The sequence below is a fragment of the Taudactylus pleione genome, unplaced genomic scaffold, assembly GCF_031769625.1.
Source record: "Taudactylus pleione unplaced genomic scaffold, aTauple2 ptg000404l, whole genome shotgun sequence".
Taxonomy (NCBI): domain Eukaryota; kingdom Metazoa; phylum Chordata; class Amphibia; order Anura; family Myobatrachidae; genus Taudactylus; species Taudactylus pleione.
The window spans coordinates 705,078-719,993 of NW_028284806.1; the positions used below are offsets into that span (position 1 = coordinate 705,078).

The 14,916-nt window shown below is 47.9% G+C and overlaps 1 protein-coding gene across 1 annotated transcript; it reads left to right on the forward strand.

The window, feature by feature from the left end:
• Positions 1–397: 397 nt before the first annotated feature.
• Positions 398–5,471, forward strand: LOC148506447 (gastrula zinc finger protein XlCGF66.1-like; the record flags this gene model as incomplete). The annotated part of the gene is made up of 6 exons (XM_088446745.1): positions 398–432; positions 3,934–4,069; positions 4,553–4,717; positions 4,863–4,986; positions 5,103–5,200; positions 5,363–5,471. Coding segments are annotated over exons 2-6 (574 nt in total), but the record flags the coding sequence as incomplete, so codon positions are not given.
• Between the last annotated feature and the right edge of the window lie 9,445 nt (positions 5,472–14,916).

Consider the following 14,916-nt stretch of genomic DNA (forward strand, 5'->3'; position numbering starts at 1 on the left):
TCTCCCAATCACCATAGGCATAGGTGGACGTCGCCAATCACGACAGGGCGCCCACAACAGCACTAGGGAAAGGTATTGCTTCTAGAATGTGCTGCTCCGGCTGTCCTCTCAGTGCCGACGGCCATCTTGGCGTTGCCCCAGATATTTTACAGACGGGGAACGTCTGGATCGACAGCAGGAGCCCACCGATCGCCTTGATATGAAACACTAGGGGATGACAAGGCGGACATATTGTTGTTGTCCAGAAACTGCACTACCTAAACTCAGTGCCTGCTGTAACCGCAGGACTACAAGTCCCAGAATTCCAATTTCTATCTCCCCCTCTCTCTATTTCTTCCTGGTATTATTATATGACATATGAGGAGGAGGATCTGTACTGAGGTAATCATAGGTCTGATGTATATATACTGAGCTGAGTGTGTCCTGCCACAGGTAATATCCCTGATATTATATTATGTTCTATTATATTATCATCATCATTATTATTATTATTACTACTGTACTGAGTGTATCCTGAAATACATAATAGCTGGGATGTATTATTATTATTGTCATCATTAGTACTGAACAGGGTTTCCTCTGGGAGAGCCTAATACTCTCATGTATTATTATCATTTATTTATGAAGCACCATTTGCACATTGAGGGGGATCAGGATACATTTGAACAGCATACGGTAACACAGGCCACACGGTAAAGATGGCCCTAACCACATGAGCTTACAATCTAAATGGTGCGAGGAACATCTGGAAAGCGGATAAACTGTGTTAGCCTGCGGTCAGGAGTGCGCACAGTAGCGTCCGGCATGTCTGCACAGCTAGCCGGTGGTGTGGCACAGCTGGAATGAGATCAAATGGCAAGTAAGGGTATTCAACATACGATTCCCCCCCCCAGCTGCTGTGGGACTAAACATCCCAGCATTCCCTGTCACAGTTTTGCTATTAGGGCCTGCTTAAACTGTGGCAGGGCATGCTGCAATGTGTAGTTCCACAGCAGCTAGATTATTATTATCATTTATTTATATGGCGCCACAAGTGTTCCACAGCGCCTTACACAGTACATAAACAAGTTGTAGACAAGCGACTTAAGGAGCATAGACACTAGACGATATGCTCCCTGAGCGATATCGTCTAGTGTGTCCCCGGCAGGGTGTGCTCAATGTCGTTCATGACATTGAGCACACCCGCTGAACGATATCTTTAACGATATCGTTCAGCGCCGGGCTCTCTCCCCCATTCCCCAACATGCAGCAACCTGATGATATGTTTACCCGATGAATGATGACGACGAACGACCTGCGGGAACACGCATCGTCGTTATCGTTCATCGTTTTGGTGTTAAAAATGGACGATAAAGTGGACGACTGAACGATAACGATATCGTTATCGTTCAGTCGTCCACTTTAATCGCCCAGTGTGTACCCACCTTTACAGAACAATACAATACAGGATCAGGCCATGGATAATAGATATTGCTACATTAGCGACCATAACACCCAGATAAGCAACAGAGCATAAGCAACCAATGTTAGGTGCCCTAGTGGGGGGTAAGAAGTAGATGAAACTAAGGTAGGGAGAAGCACAAGAGAGCATGTTGCAGCCAGTTAGGATGAGAGCTGGAAAGCATTGATGAAGTAGTGGGTCTTGTGAGCCCTTTTGAAGGATTGCAAAGAGGTGGAGAGTCTGATGGGGAGAGGGAGAGAGTTCCAGATTTGGGGAGCAGTGCGGGCAAAATCTTGGAGGCGGGAGTGGGAGGAAGTAATCAGCTGGCATGAGAGGCGGCGTGCATTAGTTGAGCGAAGAGAGAGGAGAGGAGAGTGAAGGGAGATGAGACCAGAGATATATATGGGAGAAGATTGGGTGAGGGCTTTGTAAGCGAGCATGAGAATGGCCGCATATAATGAATTCCCCTGCGTCTACTGCATCTCATCCCCCTGCAATAGAGGAGCCAGTCACTGTAGATCTCCAGTATTGAGAGTCTGCTGCATGTATGTAGCTGCACCACACCTATGCCATACGCTGGATAATGGGTCAGCCATCGCTATCAGTGTGGATTTGCGCCAGCCTTAAACTTCATGCAGGAGGCCAGTCTGGAATCTGCCTACGCCAATTTTTGGGTAACCCGCAGTTCCGCGTACACTCTCGTGCCACACCATACTATCCAGCAGCTAAATAAGATGGATTCCCAGTAGCTGTTGTGTAGGATGAATTGAGCCAATCCCATGGTGTTTCCAAAGAAACAATCCATGCCATTGGTTCATCCACTCAGATGTCCTCGTTTAGCCGGTTACTCATTGGAAACCTCTGAGTATTGGTCGTTGAATCCCTGAGTGTAGCCCCGTTACCCTAGGCCTCAGTATTAGAGGCTACGTACTGTGTAGCCACTTCTCCCTGGTCTAGTCTTCATTCTAGCACCCTGCGCCTGCCACAACCCGTGCAGTTCCTCTTTCCTGCCTGGGGTGTCACTCTCTTCTCTGGTGCTTCTAGCACACTCAGATGATTCAACAAACTGCTGAGATACAGACCAGTGTGTGCTAGAAGCACCAGAGCAGAGAGCGACACCCCAGGCTGGAAAGAGGAACTACACAGGTTGTGACAGGTGCAGGGTGCTAGAATGAACACTACTGGTCTTCCTTACATTCTCCACAGTCATTTTTTTGGCCAGACTGCAGTAGCTCAGCCATCACAGCTACCCCTGCATCCAGATTTTGTGCCTCAAGCAGAGCTGTCCGCTGTTGTGTCCCCAAATCGCAGGCGCAAAACGACTTCACTTAAAAAGCCGATATTGCATAGTGGCAAAGCTACCACTATGGTAAGGGGGCGTGCTAGTCAGCCGCAGAGGCGGAGACACCTGTCGCAGACACCTACGTCCCACTTGCGCGTCTGTTTTAAACCATTTGTTTTTGCGCATTAAATGCATTTTTGCACATAATGCATCAATTAAACATAAAAAACCCCTCTGTAATACAGCAGAAACATTGGTTATGATAATATTATGTAGGTGCTCCTACTTGGTGGATGTGATGTTTATTGCTGTACTTGTCACAGAGGTTGGCAGCTGTGTTAAGTGGGCCTGATTCACAAACGTGCGCAAAGCCGATATGTACGCAGTTTCCCATTTGTCTGTAAACTGCGCGTTTTGCCCGACTACAGGGCTACCTAATAGCTCCCGGTGGTTACAACATTTGCATATTTTCGCACAAAGACATAGCCTCAGAGGTCTAAGCTGCAGATCAAGTCAGCTAGGCTATGGGGACTTATACATAACTCCCAGCAAAGGGGGACCACCAAACACCTCATACGGAAGGAGCAAGCATACAGTAAAACACATAATGACTATATCCAATTGAATTTTAGAGGAGGCGGCACCAAGACTGCTTAATCCAATCCCTGCCATCTACATACTCCGGAGGTCACTTCCTCCTTGTCCGTAGTTCAGCCAGAGGTCAGCGGGGCAGCCGCAGAGCAGTGACGGTTCAGTGGGTGGACAGCGACAGATCAGCGGGGCGCCACAATTAAGGGCGGGACTCATTTTACCATTCTTAAATCGGGGAGGGTGCGGCTCCCTGCTAAAGAAGTCTAGCGGGAACACTGATAATAAAAATACTCAACTGTATGATTTTGGGTGACAATCCCTGGATAACAATTAGGGATGTGCAGGCTCGGATAGGTTAAAATTTCCCGCCAAGTTCAGATTTTTCCCGCCAAAAATCAGGTCTCAGAAAAAGGCCAAACGTCATCTTTCATGTACAAACATCATCAATCCTGGACAAAAGTCCATGGAAGATGATGTTTGCCCATGAAAGATGACGTTTTGCCTATTTCTGAGACCCGATTTTTGGCGGGAAAAATCTGAACTTGCCGGGAAAATTCTAACCTATCCGAGCCTGCACATCCCTAATAACAATATATTCTATATTTTTTTTTTACTACAGGGGCCACTTTACACAGTCTTTCCCTGCAAGTCCGGACCCCATCATTGGCGTCTTCGCGATGGACAAGGAAAGGAGCCGCATGACTAAGAGGATATTAAACCTCACCCTGGAGATTATCTACCTGCTGACTGGCAAGGTGAGGAGGTCTAAGCTATAAAGAGAAAAGATACAGGTCCATCTTCATCAGTCTTCTCATTACAATTACGTTGGTCCAGACCAGGGGTTTCCCAACCACGGTCCTCAAGGCACACTAACAGTCCAGGTTTTAGGGATAGCCATACTTGAGCACAAGTGACTTAATTAGTGCATAAGTTATTTCGATTTAACCATCTGTGCACATTCATGGATATCACTAAAACCAGGACTGTTAGCGTGCCTTGAGGACCGAGGTTGGGAATCACTGGTCCAGACAATCCCTAGGACACTGCTTCCTAAAAATGGGCGTTTCCTAAAAATGGTTTATTTGTTTTTCACTTGTTGGTTGCAAAGTCACGTTAAAGATTTCACATCACCAAAACAATTCAGTAAGAGTTTATATATTATGTCTACAAGAGTCTAGAAAGCTGACATCAAAGAAAGACTCTTGTCATCTTATTTATAGCTGTATCCCAATCCGCAGGATTACACAGAGAAGACGGCATCTGGTCCCCGTGTGTCAGGAGGACTGAGCAGGACCCAGAGTCCCATCCCGGTGCCTCCACCTCACTCACTGATGCATGAGAGACACAATGACCAGAAGATCCTGGAACTCACCAACAAGATCATTCAGCTGCTGACTGGAGAGGTGACTGCTGGGAATGGGACATTATACAGTAACACCAGGGGATGTGTCTGGGTGATGACTGGAGAGGTGACTGCTGGGAATGGGACATTATACAGTAACACCAGGGGATGTGTCTGGGTGATGACTGTATCATTGTGTGTGTCAGGTCTCTATAAGGTGTGAGGACGTCACTGTCTATTTCTCCATGGAGGAGTGGGAGTATATAGAAGGACACAGGGGTCTGTACAAGGACGTGATGATGGAGAATCACCGGCCCCTCACATCACTGGGTAAGAGGAGACTGTCACTTATTGTAATGGGGAGAGCAGCTATGGGACCACCTATATACACATCATCTGATAATAACATATATACAATGTAATCAGTCACTGTGTGTCTCCTATAGATGGGGCCAGTAAAAGGAATACCCCAGAGAGTTGTCCCCGTCGTCTTTATTCCCAGGATGATACAGAGGAGAATCACAGTGTCCCACAGGGGGATCAAGTAGGTAAAACCAAAATTTGCTCCAAATACCAGCATACTAAAATTAATCTATAATATGCATAGAAATTGTGTGGGCTTTGAGAATAACATAATTGTATATTAATCTCAGTATAATAAATCATTTAATATAAAATGTGTTCTATTTATTTTATAATTGTTTAGTGGGAAGACTTAATTGATATTAAAGTTGAAGTAATAGAGCAAGAAGAGACGTATGTCAGGGTTGATCAGCAGTGTAAGGAGGAGGAAATCCCTACAGCTATCAGCACAGGTGAGTAATAATCACTAAGTACAGAACAGTCACATATTCTCCTTGTTCTGTCACTACAGCAATCTCTTATCCTACACCCTCCTCTGTCACTACAGCCATCTCTTATCCTACACCTTCCTCTGTCACTACAGCACTCTCTTATCCTACACCCTCCTCTGTCACTACAGCACTCTCTTATCCTACACCCTCCTCTGTCACTACAGCAATCTCTTATCCTACACCCTCCTCTGTCACTACAGCCATCTCTTATCCTACACCCTCCTCTGTCACTACAGCACTCTCTTATCCTACACCCTCCTCTGTCACTACAGCCATCTCTTATCCTACACCTTCCTCTGTCACTACAGCACTCTCTTATCCTACACCCTCCTCTGTCACTACAGCACTCTCTTATCCTACACCCTCCTCTGTCACTACAGCACTCTCTTATCCTACACCCTCCTCTGTCACTACAGCCATCTCTTATCCTACACCTTCCTCTGTCACTACAGCACTCTCTTATCCTACACCCTCCTCTGTCACTACAGCCATCTCTTATCCTACACCTTCCTCTGTCACTACAGCACTCTCTTATCCTACACCCTCCTCTGTCACTACAGCACTCTCTTATCCTACACCCTCCTCTGTCACTACAGCAATCTCTTATCCTACACCCTCCTCTGTCACTACAGCCATCTCTTATCCTACACCTTCCTCTGTCACTACAGCACTCTCTTATCCTACACCCTCCTCTGTCACTACAGCACTCTCTTATCCTACACCCTCCTCTGTCACTACAGCAATCTCTTATCCTACACCCTCCTCTGTCACTACAGCCATCTCTTATCCTACACCCTCCTCTGTCACTACAGCACTCTCTTATCCTACACCCTCCTCTGTCACTACAGCCATCTCTTATCCTACACCTTCCTCTGTCACTACAGCACTCTCTTATCCTACACCCTCCTCTGTCACTACAGCACTCTCTTATCCTACACCCTCCTCTGTCACTACAGCAATCTCTTATCCTACACCCTCCTCTGTCACTACAGCCATCTCTTATCCTACACCTTCCTCTGTCACTACAGCACTCTCTTATCCTACACCCTCCTCTGTCACTACAGCCATCTCTTATCCTACACCTTCCTCTGTCACTACAGCACTCTCTTATCCTACACCCTCCTCTGTCACTACAGCACTCTCTTATCCTACACCCTCCTCTGTCACTACAGCAATCTCTTATCCTACACCCTCCTCTGTCACTACAGCCATCTCTTATCCTACACCTTCCTCTGTCACTACAGCACTCTCTTATCCTACACCCTCCTCTGTCACTACAGCACTCTCTTATCCTACACCCTCCTCTGTCACTACAGCAATCTCTTATCCTACACCCTCCTCTGTCACTACAGCCATCTCTTATCCTACACCCTCCTCTGTCACTACAGCACTCTCTTATCCTACACCCTCCTCTGTCACTACAGCCATCTCTTATCCTACACCTTCCTCTGTCACTACAGCACTCTCTTATCCTACACCCTCCTCTGTCACTACAGCACTCTCTTATCCTACACCCTCCTCTGTCACTACAGCCATCTCTTATCCTACACCTTCCTCTGTCACTACAGCACTCTCTTATCCTACACCCTCCTCTGTCACTACAGCACTCTCTTATCCTACACCCTCCTCTGTCACTACAGCAATCTCTTATCCTACACCCTCCTCTGTCACTACAGCCATCTCTTATCCTACACCTTCCTCTGTCACTACAGCACTCTCTTATCCTACACCCTCCTCTGTCACTACAGCCATCTCTTATCCTACACCTTCCTCTGTCACTACAGCACTCTCTTATCCTACACCCTCCTCTGTCACTACAGCACTCTCTTATCCTACACCCTCCTCTGTCACTACAGCACTCTCTTATCCTACACCCTCCTCTGTCACTACAGCAATCTCTTATCCTACACCCTCCTCTGTCACTACAGCCATCTCTTATCCTACACCCTCCTCTGTCACTACAGCACTCTCTTATCCTACACCCTCCTCTGTCACTACAGCCATCTCTTATCCTACACCTTCCTCTGTCACTACAGCACTCTCTTATCCTACACCCTCCTCTGTCACTACAGCAATCTCTTATCCTACACCCTCCTCTGTCACTACAGCAATCTCTTATCCTACACCCTCCTCTGTCACTACAGCCATCTCTTATCCTACACCCTCCTCTGTCACTACAGCACTCTCTTATCCTACACCCTCCTCTGTCACTACAGCACTCTCTTATCCTACACCCTCCTCTGTCACTACAGCCATCTCTTATCCTACACCTTCCTCTGTCACTACAGCACTCTCTTATCCTACACCCTCCTCTGTCACTACAGCACTCTCTTATCCTACACCCTCCTCTGTCACTACAGCCATCTCTTATCCTACACCTTCCTCTGTCACTACAGCACTCTCTTATCCTACACCCTCCTCTGTCACTACAGCACTCTCTTATCCTACACCCTCCTCTGTCACTACAGCAATCTCTTATCCTACACCCTCCTCTGTCACTACAGCCATCTCTTATCCTACACCCTCCTCTGTCACTACAGCACTCTCTTATCCTACACCCTCCTCTGTCACTACAGCCATCTCTTATCCTACACCTTCCTCTGTCACTACAGCACTCTCTTATCCTACACCCTCCTCTGTCACTACAGCACTCTCTTATCCTACACCCTCCTCTGTCACTACAGCAATCTCTTATCCTACACCCTCCTCTGTCACTACAGCCATCTCTTATCCTACACCCTCCTCTGTCACTACAGCACTCTCTTATCCTACACCCTCCTCTGTCACTACAGCCATCTCTTATCCTACACCTTCCTCTGTCACTACAGCACTCTCTTATCCTACACCCTCCTCTGTCACTACAGCACTCTCTTATCCTACACCCTCCTCTGTCACTACAGCAATCTCTTATCCTACACCCTCCTCTGTCACTACAGCCATCTCTTATCCTACACCTTCCTCTGTCACTACAGCACTCTCTTATCCTACACCCTCCTCTGTCACTACAGCACTCTCTTATCCTACACCCTCCTCTGTCACTACAGCAATCTCTTATCCTACACCCTCCTCTGTCACTACAGCCATCTCTTATCCTACACCCTCCTCTGTCACTACAGCACTCTCTTATCCTACACCCTCCTCTGTCACTACAGCCATCTCTTATCCTACACCTTCCTCTGTCACTACAGCACTCTCTTATCCTACACCCTCCTCTGTCACTACAGCACTCTCTTATCCTACACCCTCCTCTGTCACTACAGCAATCTCTTATCCTACACCCTCCTCTGTCACTACAGCCATCTCTTATCCTACACCTTCCTCTGTCACTACAGCACTCTCTTATCCTACACCCTCCTCTGTCACTACAGCACTCTCTTATCCTACACCCTCCTCTGTCACTACAGCAATCTCTTATCCTACACCCTCCTCTGTCACTACAGCCATCTCTTATCCTACACCCTCCTCTGTCACTACAGCACTCTCTTATCCTACACCCTCCTCTGTCACTACAGCCATCTCTTATCCTACACCTTCCTCTGTCACTACAGCACTCTCTTATCCTACACCCTCCTCTGTCACTACAGCACTCTCTTATCCTACACCCTCCTCTGTCACTACAGCAATCTCTTATCCTACACCCTCCTCTGCCACTACAGCAATCTCTTATCCTACACCCTCCTCTGTCACTACAGCAATCTCTTATCCTACACCCTCCTCTGTCACTACAGCAATCTCTTATCCTACACCCTCCTCTGTCACTACAGCACTCTCTTATCCTACACCCTCCTCTGTCACTACAGCCATCTCTTATTCTACACCCTCCTCTGTCACTACAGCCATCTCTTATCCTACACCCTCCTCTGTCACTACAGCCATCTCTTATCCTACACCCTCCTCTGTCACTACAGCACTCTCTTATCCTACACCCTCCTCTGTCACTACAGCCATCTCTTATCCTACACCTTCCTCTGTCACTACAGCACTCTCTTATCCTACACCCTCCTCTGTCACTACAGCAATCTCTTATCCTACACCCTCCTCTGCCACTACAGCCATCTCTTATCCTACACCCTCCTCTGTCACTACAGCAATCTCTTATCCTACACCCTCCTCTGTCACTACAGCACTCTCTTATCCTACACCCTCCTCTGTCACTACAGCACTCTCTTATCCTACACCCTCCTCTGTCACTACAGCCATCTCTTATCCTACACCCTCCTCTGTCACTACAGCACTCTCTTATCCTACACCCTCCTCTGTCACTACAGCCATCTCTTATCCTACACCCTCCTCTGTCCTACTACAGCCATCTCTTATCCTACACCCTCCTCTGTCACTACAGCACTCTCTTATCCTACACCCTCCTCTGTCACTACAGCCATCTCTTATCCTACACCCTCCTCTGTCACTACAGCACTCTCTTATCCTACACCCTCCTCTGTCACTACAGCACTCTCTTATCCTACACCCTCCTCTGTCACTACAGCCATCTCTTATCCTATACCTTCCTCTGTCACTACAGCCATCTCTTATCCTACACCTTCCTCTGTCACTACAGCCATCTCTTATCCTACACCCTCCTCTGTCACTACAGCAATCTCTTATCCTACACCCTCCTCTGTCACTACAGCCATCTCTTATCCTACACCTTCCTCTGTCACTACAGCACTCTCTTATCCTACACCCTCCTCTGTCACTACAGCACTCTCTTATCCTACACCCTCCTCTGTCACTACAGCAATCTCTTATCCTACACCCTCCTCTGTCACTACAGCCATCTCTTATCCTACACCCTCCTCTGTCACTACAGCACTCTCTTATCCTACACCCTCCTCTGTCACTACAGCCATCTCTTATCCTACACCTTCCTCTGTCACTACAGCACTCTCTTATCCTACACCCTCCTCTGTCACTACAGCACTCTCTTATCCTACACCCTCCTCTGTCACTACAGCCATCTCTTATCCTACACCTTCCTCTGTCACTACAGCACTCTCTTATCCTACACCCTCCTCTGTCACTACAGCACTCTCTTATCCTACACCCTCCTCTGTCACTACAGCAATCTCTTATCCTACACCCTCCTCTGTCACTACAGCCATCTCTTATCCTACACCTTCCTCTGTCACTACAGCACTCTCTTATCCTACACCCTCCTCTGTCACTACAGCCATCTCTTATCCTACACCTTCCTCTGTCACTACAGCACTCTCTTATCCTACACCCTCCTCTGTCACTACAGCACTCTCTTATCCTACACCCTCCTCTGTCACTACAGCACTCTCTTATCCTACACCCTCCTCTGTCACTACAGCAATCTCTTATCCTACACCCTCCTCTGTCACTACAGCCATCTCTTATCCTACACCCTCCTCTGTCACTACAGCACTCTCTTATCCTACACCCTCCTCTGTCACTACAGCCATCTCTTATCCTACACCTTCCTCTATCACTACAGCACTCTCTTATCCTACACCCTCCTCTGTCACTACAGCAATCTCTTATCCTACACCCTCCTCTGTCACTACAGCAATCTCTTATCCTACACCCTCCTCTGTCACTACAGCACTCTCTTATCCTACACCCTCCTCTGTCACTACAGCACTCTCTTATCCTACACCCTCCTCTGTCACTACAGCACTCTCTTATCCTACACCCTCCTCTGTCACTACAGCACTCTCTTATCCTACACCCTCCTCTGTCACTACAGCACTCTCTTATCCTACACCCTCCTCTGTCACTACAGCCATCTCTTATCCTACACCTTCCTCTGTCACTACAGCACTCTCTTATCCTACACCCTCCTCTGTCACTACAGCACTCTCTTATCCTACACCCTCCTCTGTCACTACAGCCATCTCTTATCCTACACCTTCCTCTGTCACTACAGCACTCTCTTATCCTACACCCTCCTCTGTCACTACAGCACTCTCTTATCCTACACCCTCCTCTGTCACTACAGCAATCTCTTATCCTACACCCTCCTCTGTCACTACAGCCATCTCTTATCCTACACCCTCCTCTGTCACTACAGCACTCTCTTATCCTACACCCTCCTCTGTCACTACAGCCATCTCTTATCCTACACCTTCCTCTGTCACTACAGCACTCTCTTATCCTACACCCTCCTCTGTCACTACAGCACTCTCTTATCCTACACCCTCCTCTGTCACTACAGCAATCTCTTATCCTACACCCTCCTCTGTCACTACAGCCATCTCTTATCCTACACCCTCCTCTGTCACTACAGCACTCTCTTATCCTACACCCTCCTCTGTCACTACAGCCATCTCTTATCCTACACCTTCCTCTGTCACTACAGCACTCTCTTATCCTACACCCTCCTCTGTCACTACAGCACTCTCTTATCCTACACCCTCCTCTGTCACTACAGCAATCTCTTATCCTACACCCTCCTCTGTCACTACAGCCATCTCTTATCCTACACCTTCCTCTGTCACTACAGCACTCTCTTATCCTACACCCTCCTCTGTCACTACAGCACTCTCTTATCCTACACCCTCCTCTGTCACTACAGCAATCTCTTATCCTACACCCTCCTCTGTCACTACAGCCATCTCTTATCCTACACCCTCCTCTGTCACTACAGCACTCTCTTATCCTACACCCTCCTCTGTCACTACAGCCATCTCTTATCCTACACCTTCCTCTGTCACTACAGCACTCTCTTATCCTACACCCTCCTCTGTCACTACAGCACTCTCTTATCCTACACCCTCCTCTGTCACTACAGCAATCTCTTATCCTACACCCTCCTCTGTCACTACAGCCATCTCTTATCCTACACCTCCTCTGTCACTACAGCACTCTCTTATCCTACACCCTCCTCTGTCACTACAGCACTCTCTTATCCTACACCCTCCTCTGTCACTACAGCAATCTCTTATCCTACACCCTCCTCTGTCACTACAGCCATCTCTTATCCTACACCCTCCTCTGTCACTACAGCACTCTCTTATCCTACACCCTCCTCTGTCACTACAGCCATCTCTTATCCTACACCCTCCTCTGTCACTACAGCACTCTCTTATCCTACACCCTCCTCTGTCACTACAGCACTCTCTTATCCTACACCCTCCTCTGTCACTACAGCAATCTCTTATCCTACACCCTCCTCTGTCACTACAGCAATCTCTTATCCTACACCCTCCTCTGTCACTACAGCATCTCTTATCCTACACCCTCCTCTGTCACTACAGCAATCTCTTATCCTACACCCTCCTCTGTCACTACAGCACTCTCTTATCCTACACCCTCCTCTGTCACTACAGCCATCTCTTATCCTACACCCTCCTCTGTCACTACAGCAATCTCTTATCCTACACCCTCCTCTGTCACTACAGCATCTCTTATCCTACACCCTCCTCTGTCACTACAGCACTCTCTTATCCTACACCCTCCTCTGTCACTACAGCCATCTCTTATCCTACACCCTCCTCTGTCACTACAGCACTCTCTTATCCTACACCCTCCTCTGTCACTACAGCAATCTCTTATCCTACACCCTCCTCTGTCACTACAGCCATCTCTTATCCTACACCCTCCTCTGTCACTACAGCACTCTCTTATCCTACACCCTCCTCTGTCACTACAGCAATCTCTTATCCTACACCCTCCTCTGTCACTACAGCACTCTCTTATCCTACACCCTCCTCTGTCACTACAGCATCTCTTATCCTACACCCTCCTCTGTCACTACAGCAATCTCTTATCCTACACCCTCCTCTGTCACTACAGCACTCTCTTATCCTACACCCTCCTCTGTCACTACAGCACTCTCTTATCCTACACCCTCCTCTGTCACTACAGCCATCTCTTATCCTACACCCTCCTCTGTCACTACAGCACTCTCTTATCCTACACCCTCCTCTGTCACTACAGCACTCTCTTATCCTACACCCTCCTCTGTCACTACAGCAATCTCTTATCCTACACCCTCCTCTGTCACTACAGCACTCTCTTATCCTACACCCTCCTCTGTCACTACAGCACTCTCTTATCCTACACCCTCCTCTGTCACTACAGCACTCTCTTATCCTACACCCTCCTCTGTCACTACAGCACTCTCTTATCCTACACCCTCCTCTGTCACTACAGCCATCTCTTATCCTACACCCTCCTCTGTCACTACAGCACTCTCTTATCCTACACCCTCCTCTGTCACTACAGCACTCTCTTATCCTACACCCTCCTCTGTCACTACAGCAATCTCTTATCCTACACCCTCCTCTGTCACTACAGCCATCTCTTATCCTACACCTCCTCTGTCACTACAGCACTCTCTTATCCTACACCCTCCTCTGTCACTACAGCATCTCTATCCTACACCCTCCTCTGTCACTACAGCAATCTCTTATCCTACACCCTCCTCTGTCACTACAGCCATCTCTTATCCTACACCCTCCTCTGTCACTACAGCACTCTCTTATCCTACACCCTCCTCTGTCACTACAGCACTCTCTTATCCTACACCCTCCTCTGTCACTACAGCAATCTCTTATCCTACACCCTCCTCTGTCACTACAGCCATCTCTTATCCTACACCCTCCTCTGTCACTACAGCAATCTCTTATCCTACACCCTCCTCTGTCACTACAGCAATCTCTTATCCTACACCCTCCTCTGTCACTACAGCACTCTCTTATCCTACACCCTCCTCTGTCACTACAGCACTCTCTTATCCTACACCCTCCTCTGTCACTACAGCCATCTCTTATCCTACACCCTCCTCTGTCACTACAGCCATCTCTTATCCTACACCCTCCTCTGTCACTACAGCAATCTCTTATCCTACACCTCCTCTGTCACTACAGCACTCTCTTATCCTACACCTCCTCTGTCACTACAGCACTCTCTTATCCTACACCTCCTCTGTCACTACAGCAATCTCTTATCCTACACCCTCCTCTGTCACTACAGCACTCTCTTATCCTACACCCTCCTCTGTCACTACAGCACTCTCTTATCCTACACCCTCCTCTGTCACTACAGCCATCTCTTATCCTACACCCTCCTCTGTCACTACAGCACTCTCTTATCCTACACCCTCCTCTGTCACTACAGCACTCTCTTATCCTACACCCTCCTCTGTCACTACAGCCATCTCTTATCCTACACCCTCCTCTGTCACTACAGCACTCTCTTATCCTACACCCTCCTCTGTCACTACAGCCATCTCTTATCCTACACCCTCCTCTGTCACTACAGCACTCTCTTATCCTACACCCTCCTCTGTCACTACAGCAATCTCTTATCCTACACCCTCCTCTGTCACTACAGCACTCTCTTATCCTACACCCTCCTCTGTCACTACAGCAATCTCTTATCCTACACCCTCCTCTGTCACTACAGCAATCTCTTATCCTACACCCTCCTCTGTCACTAC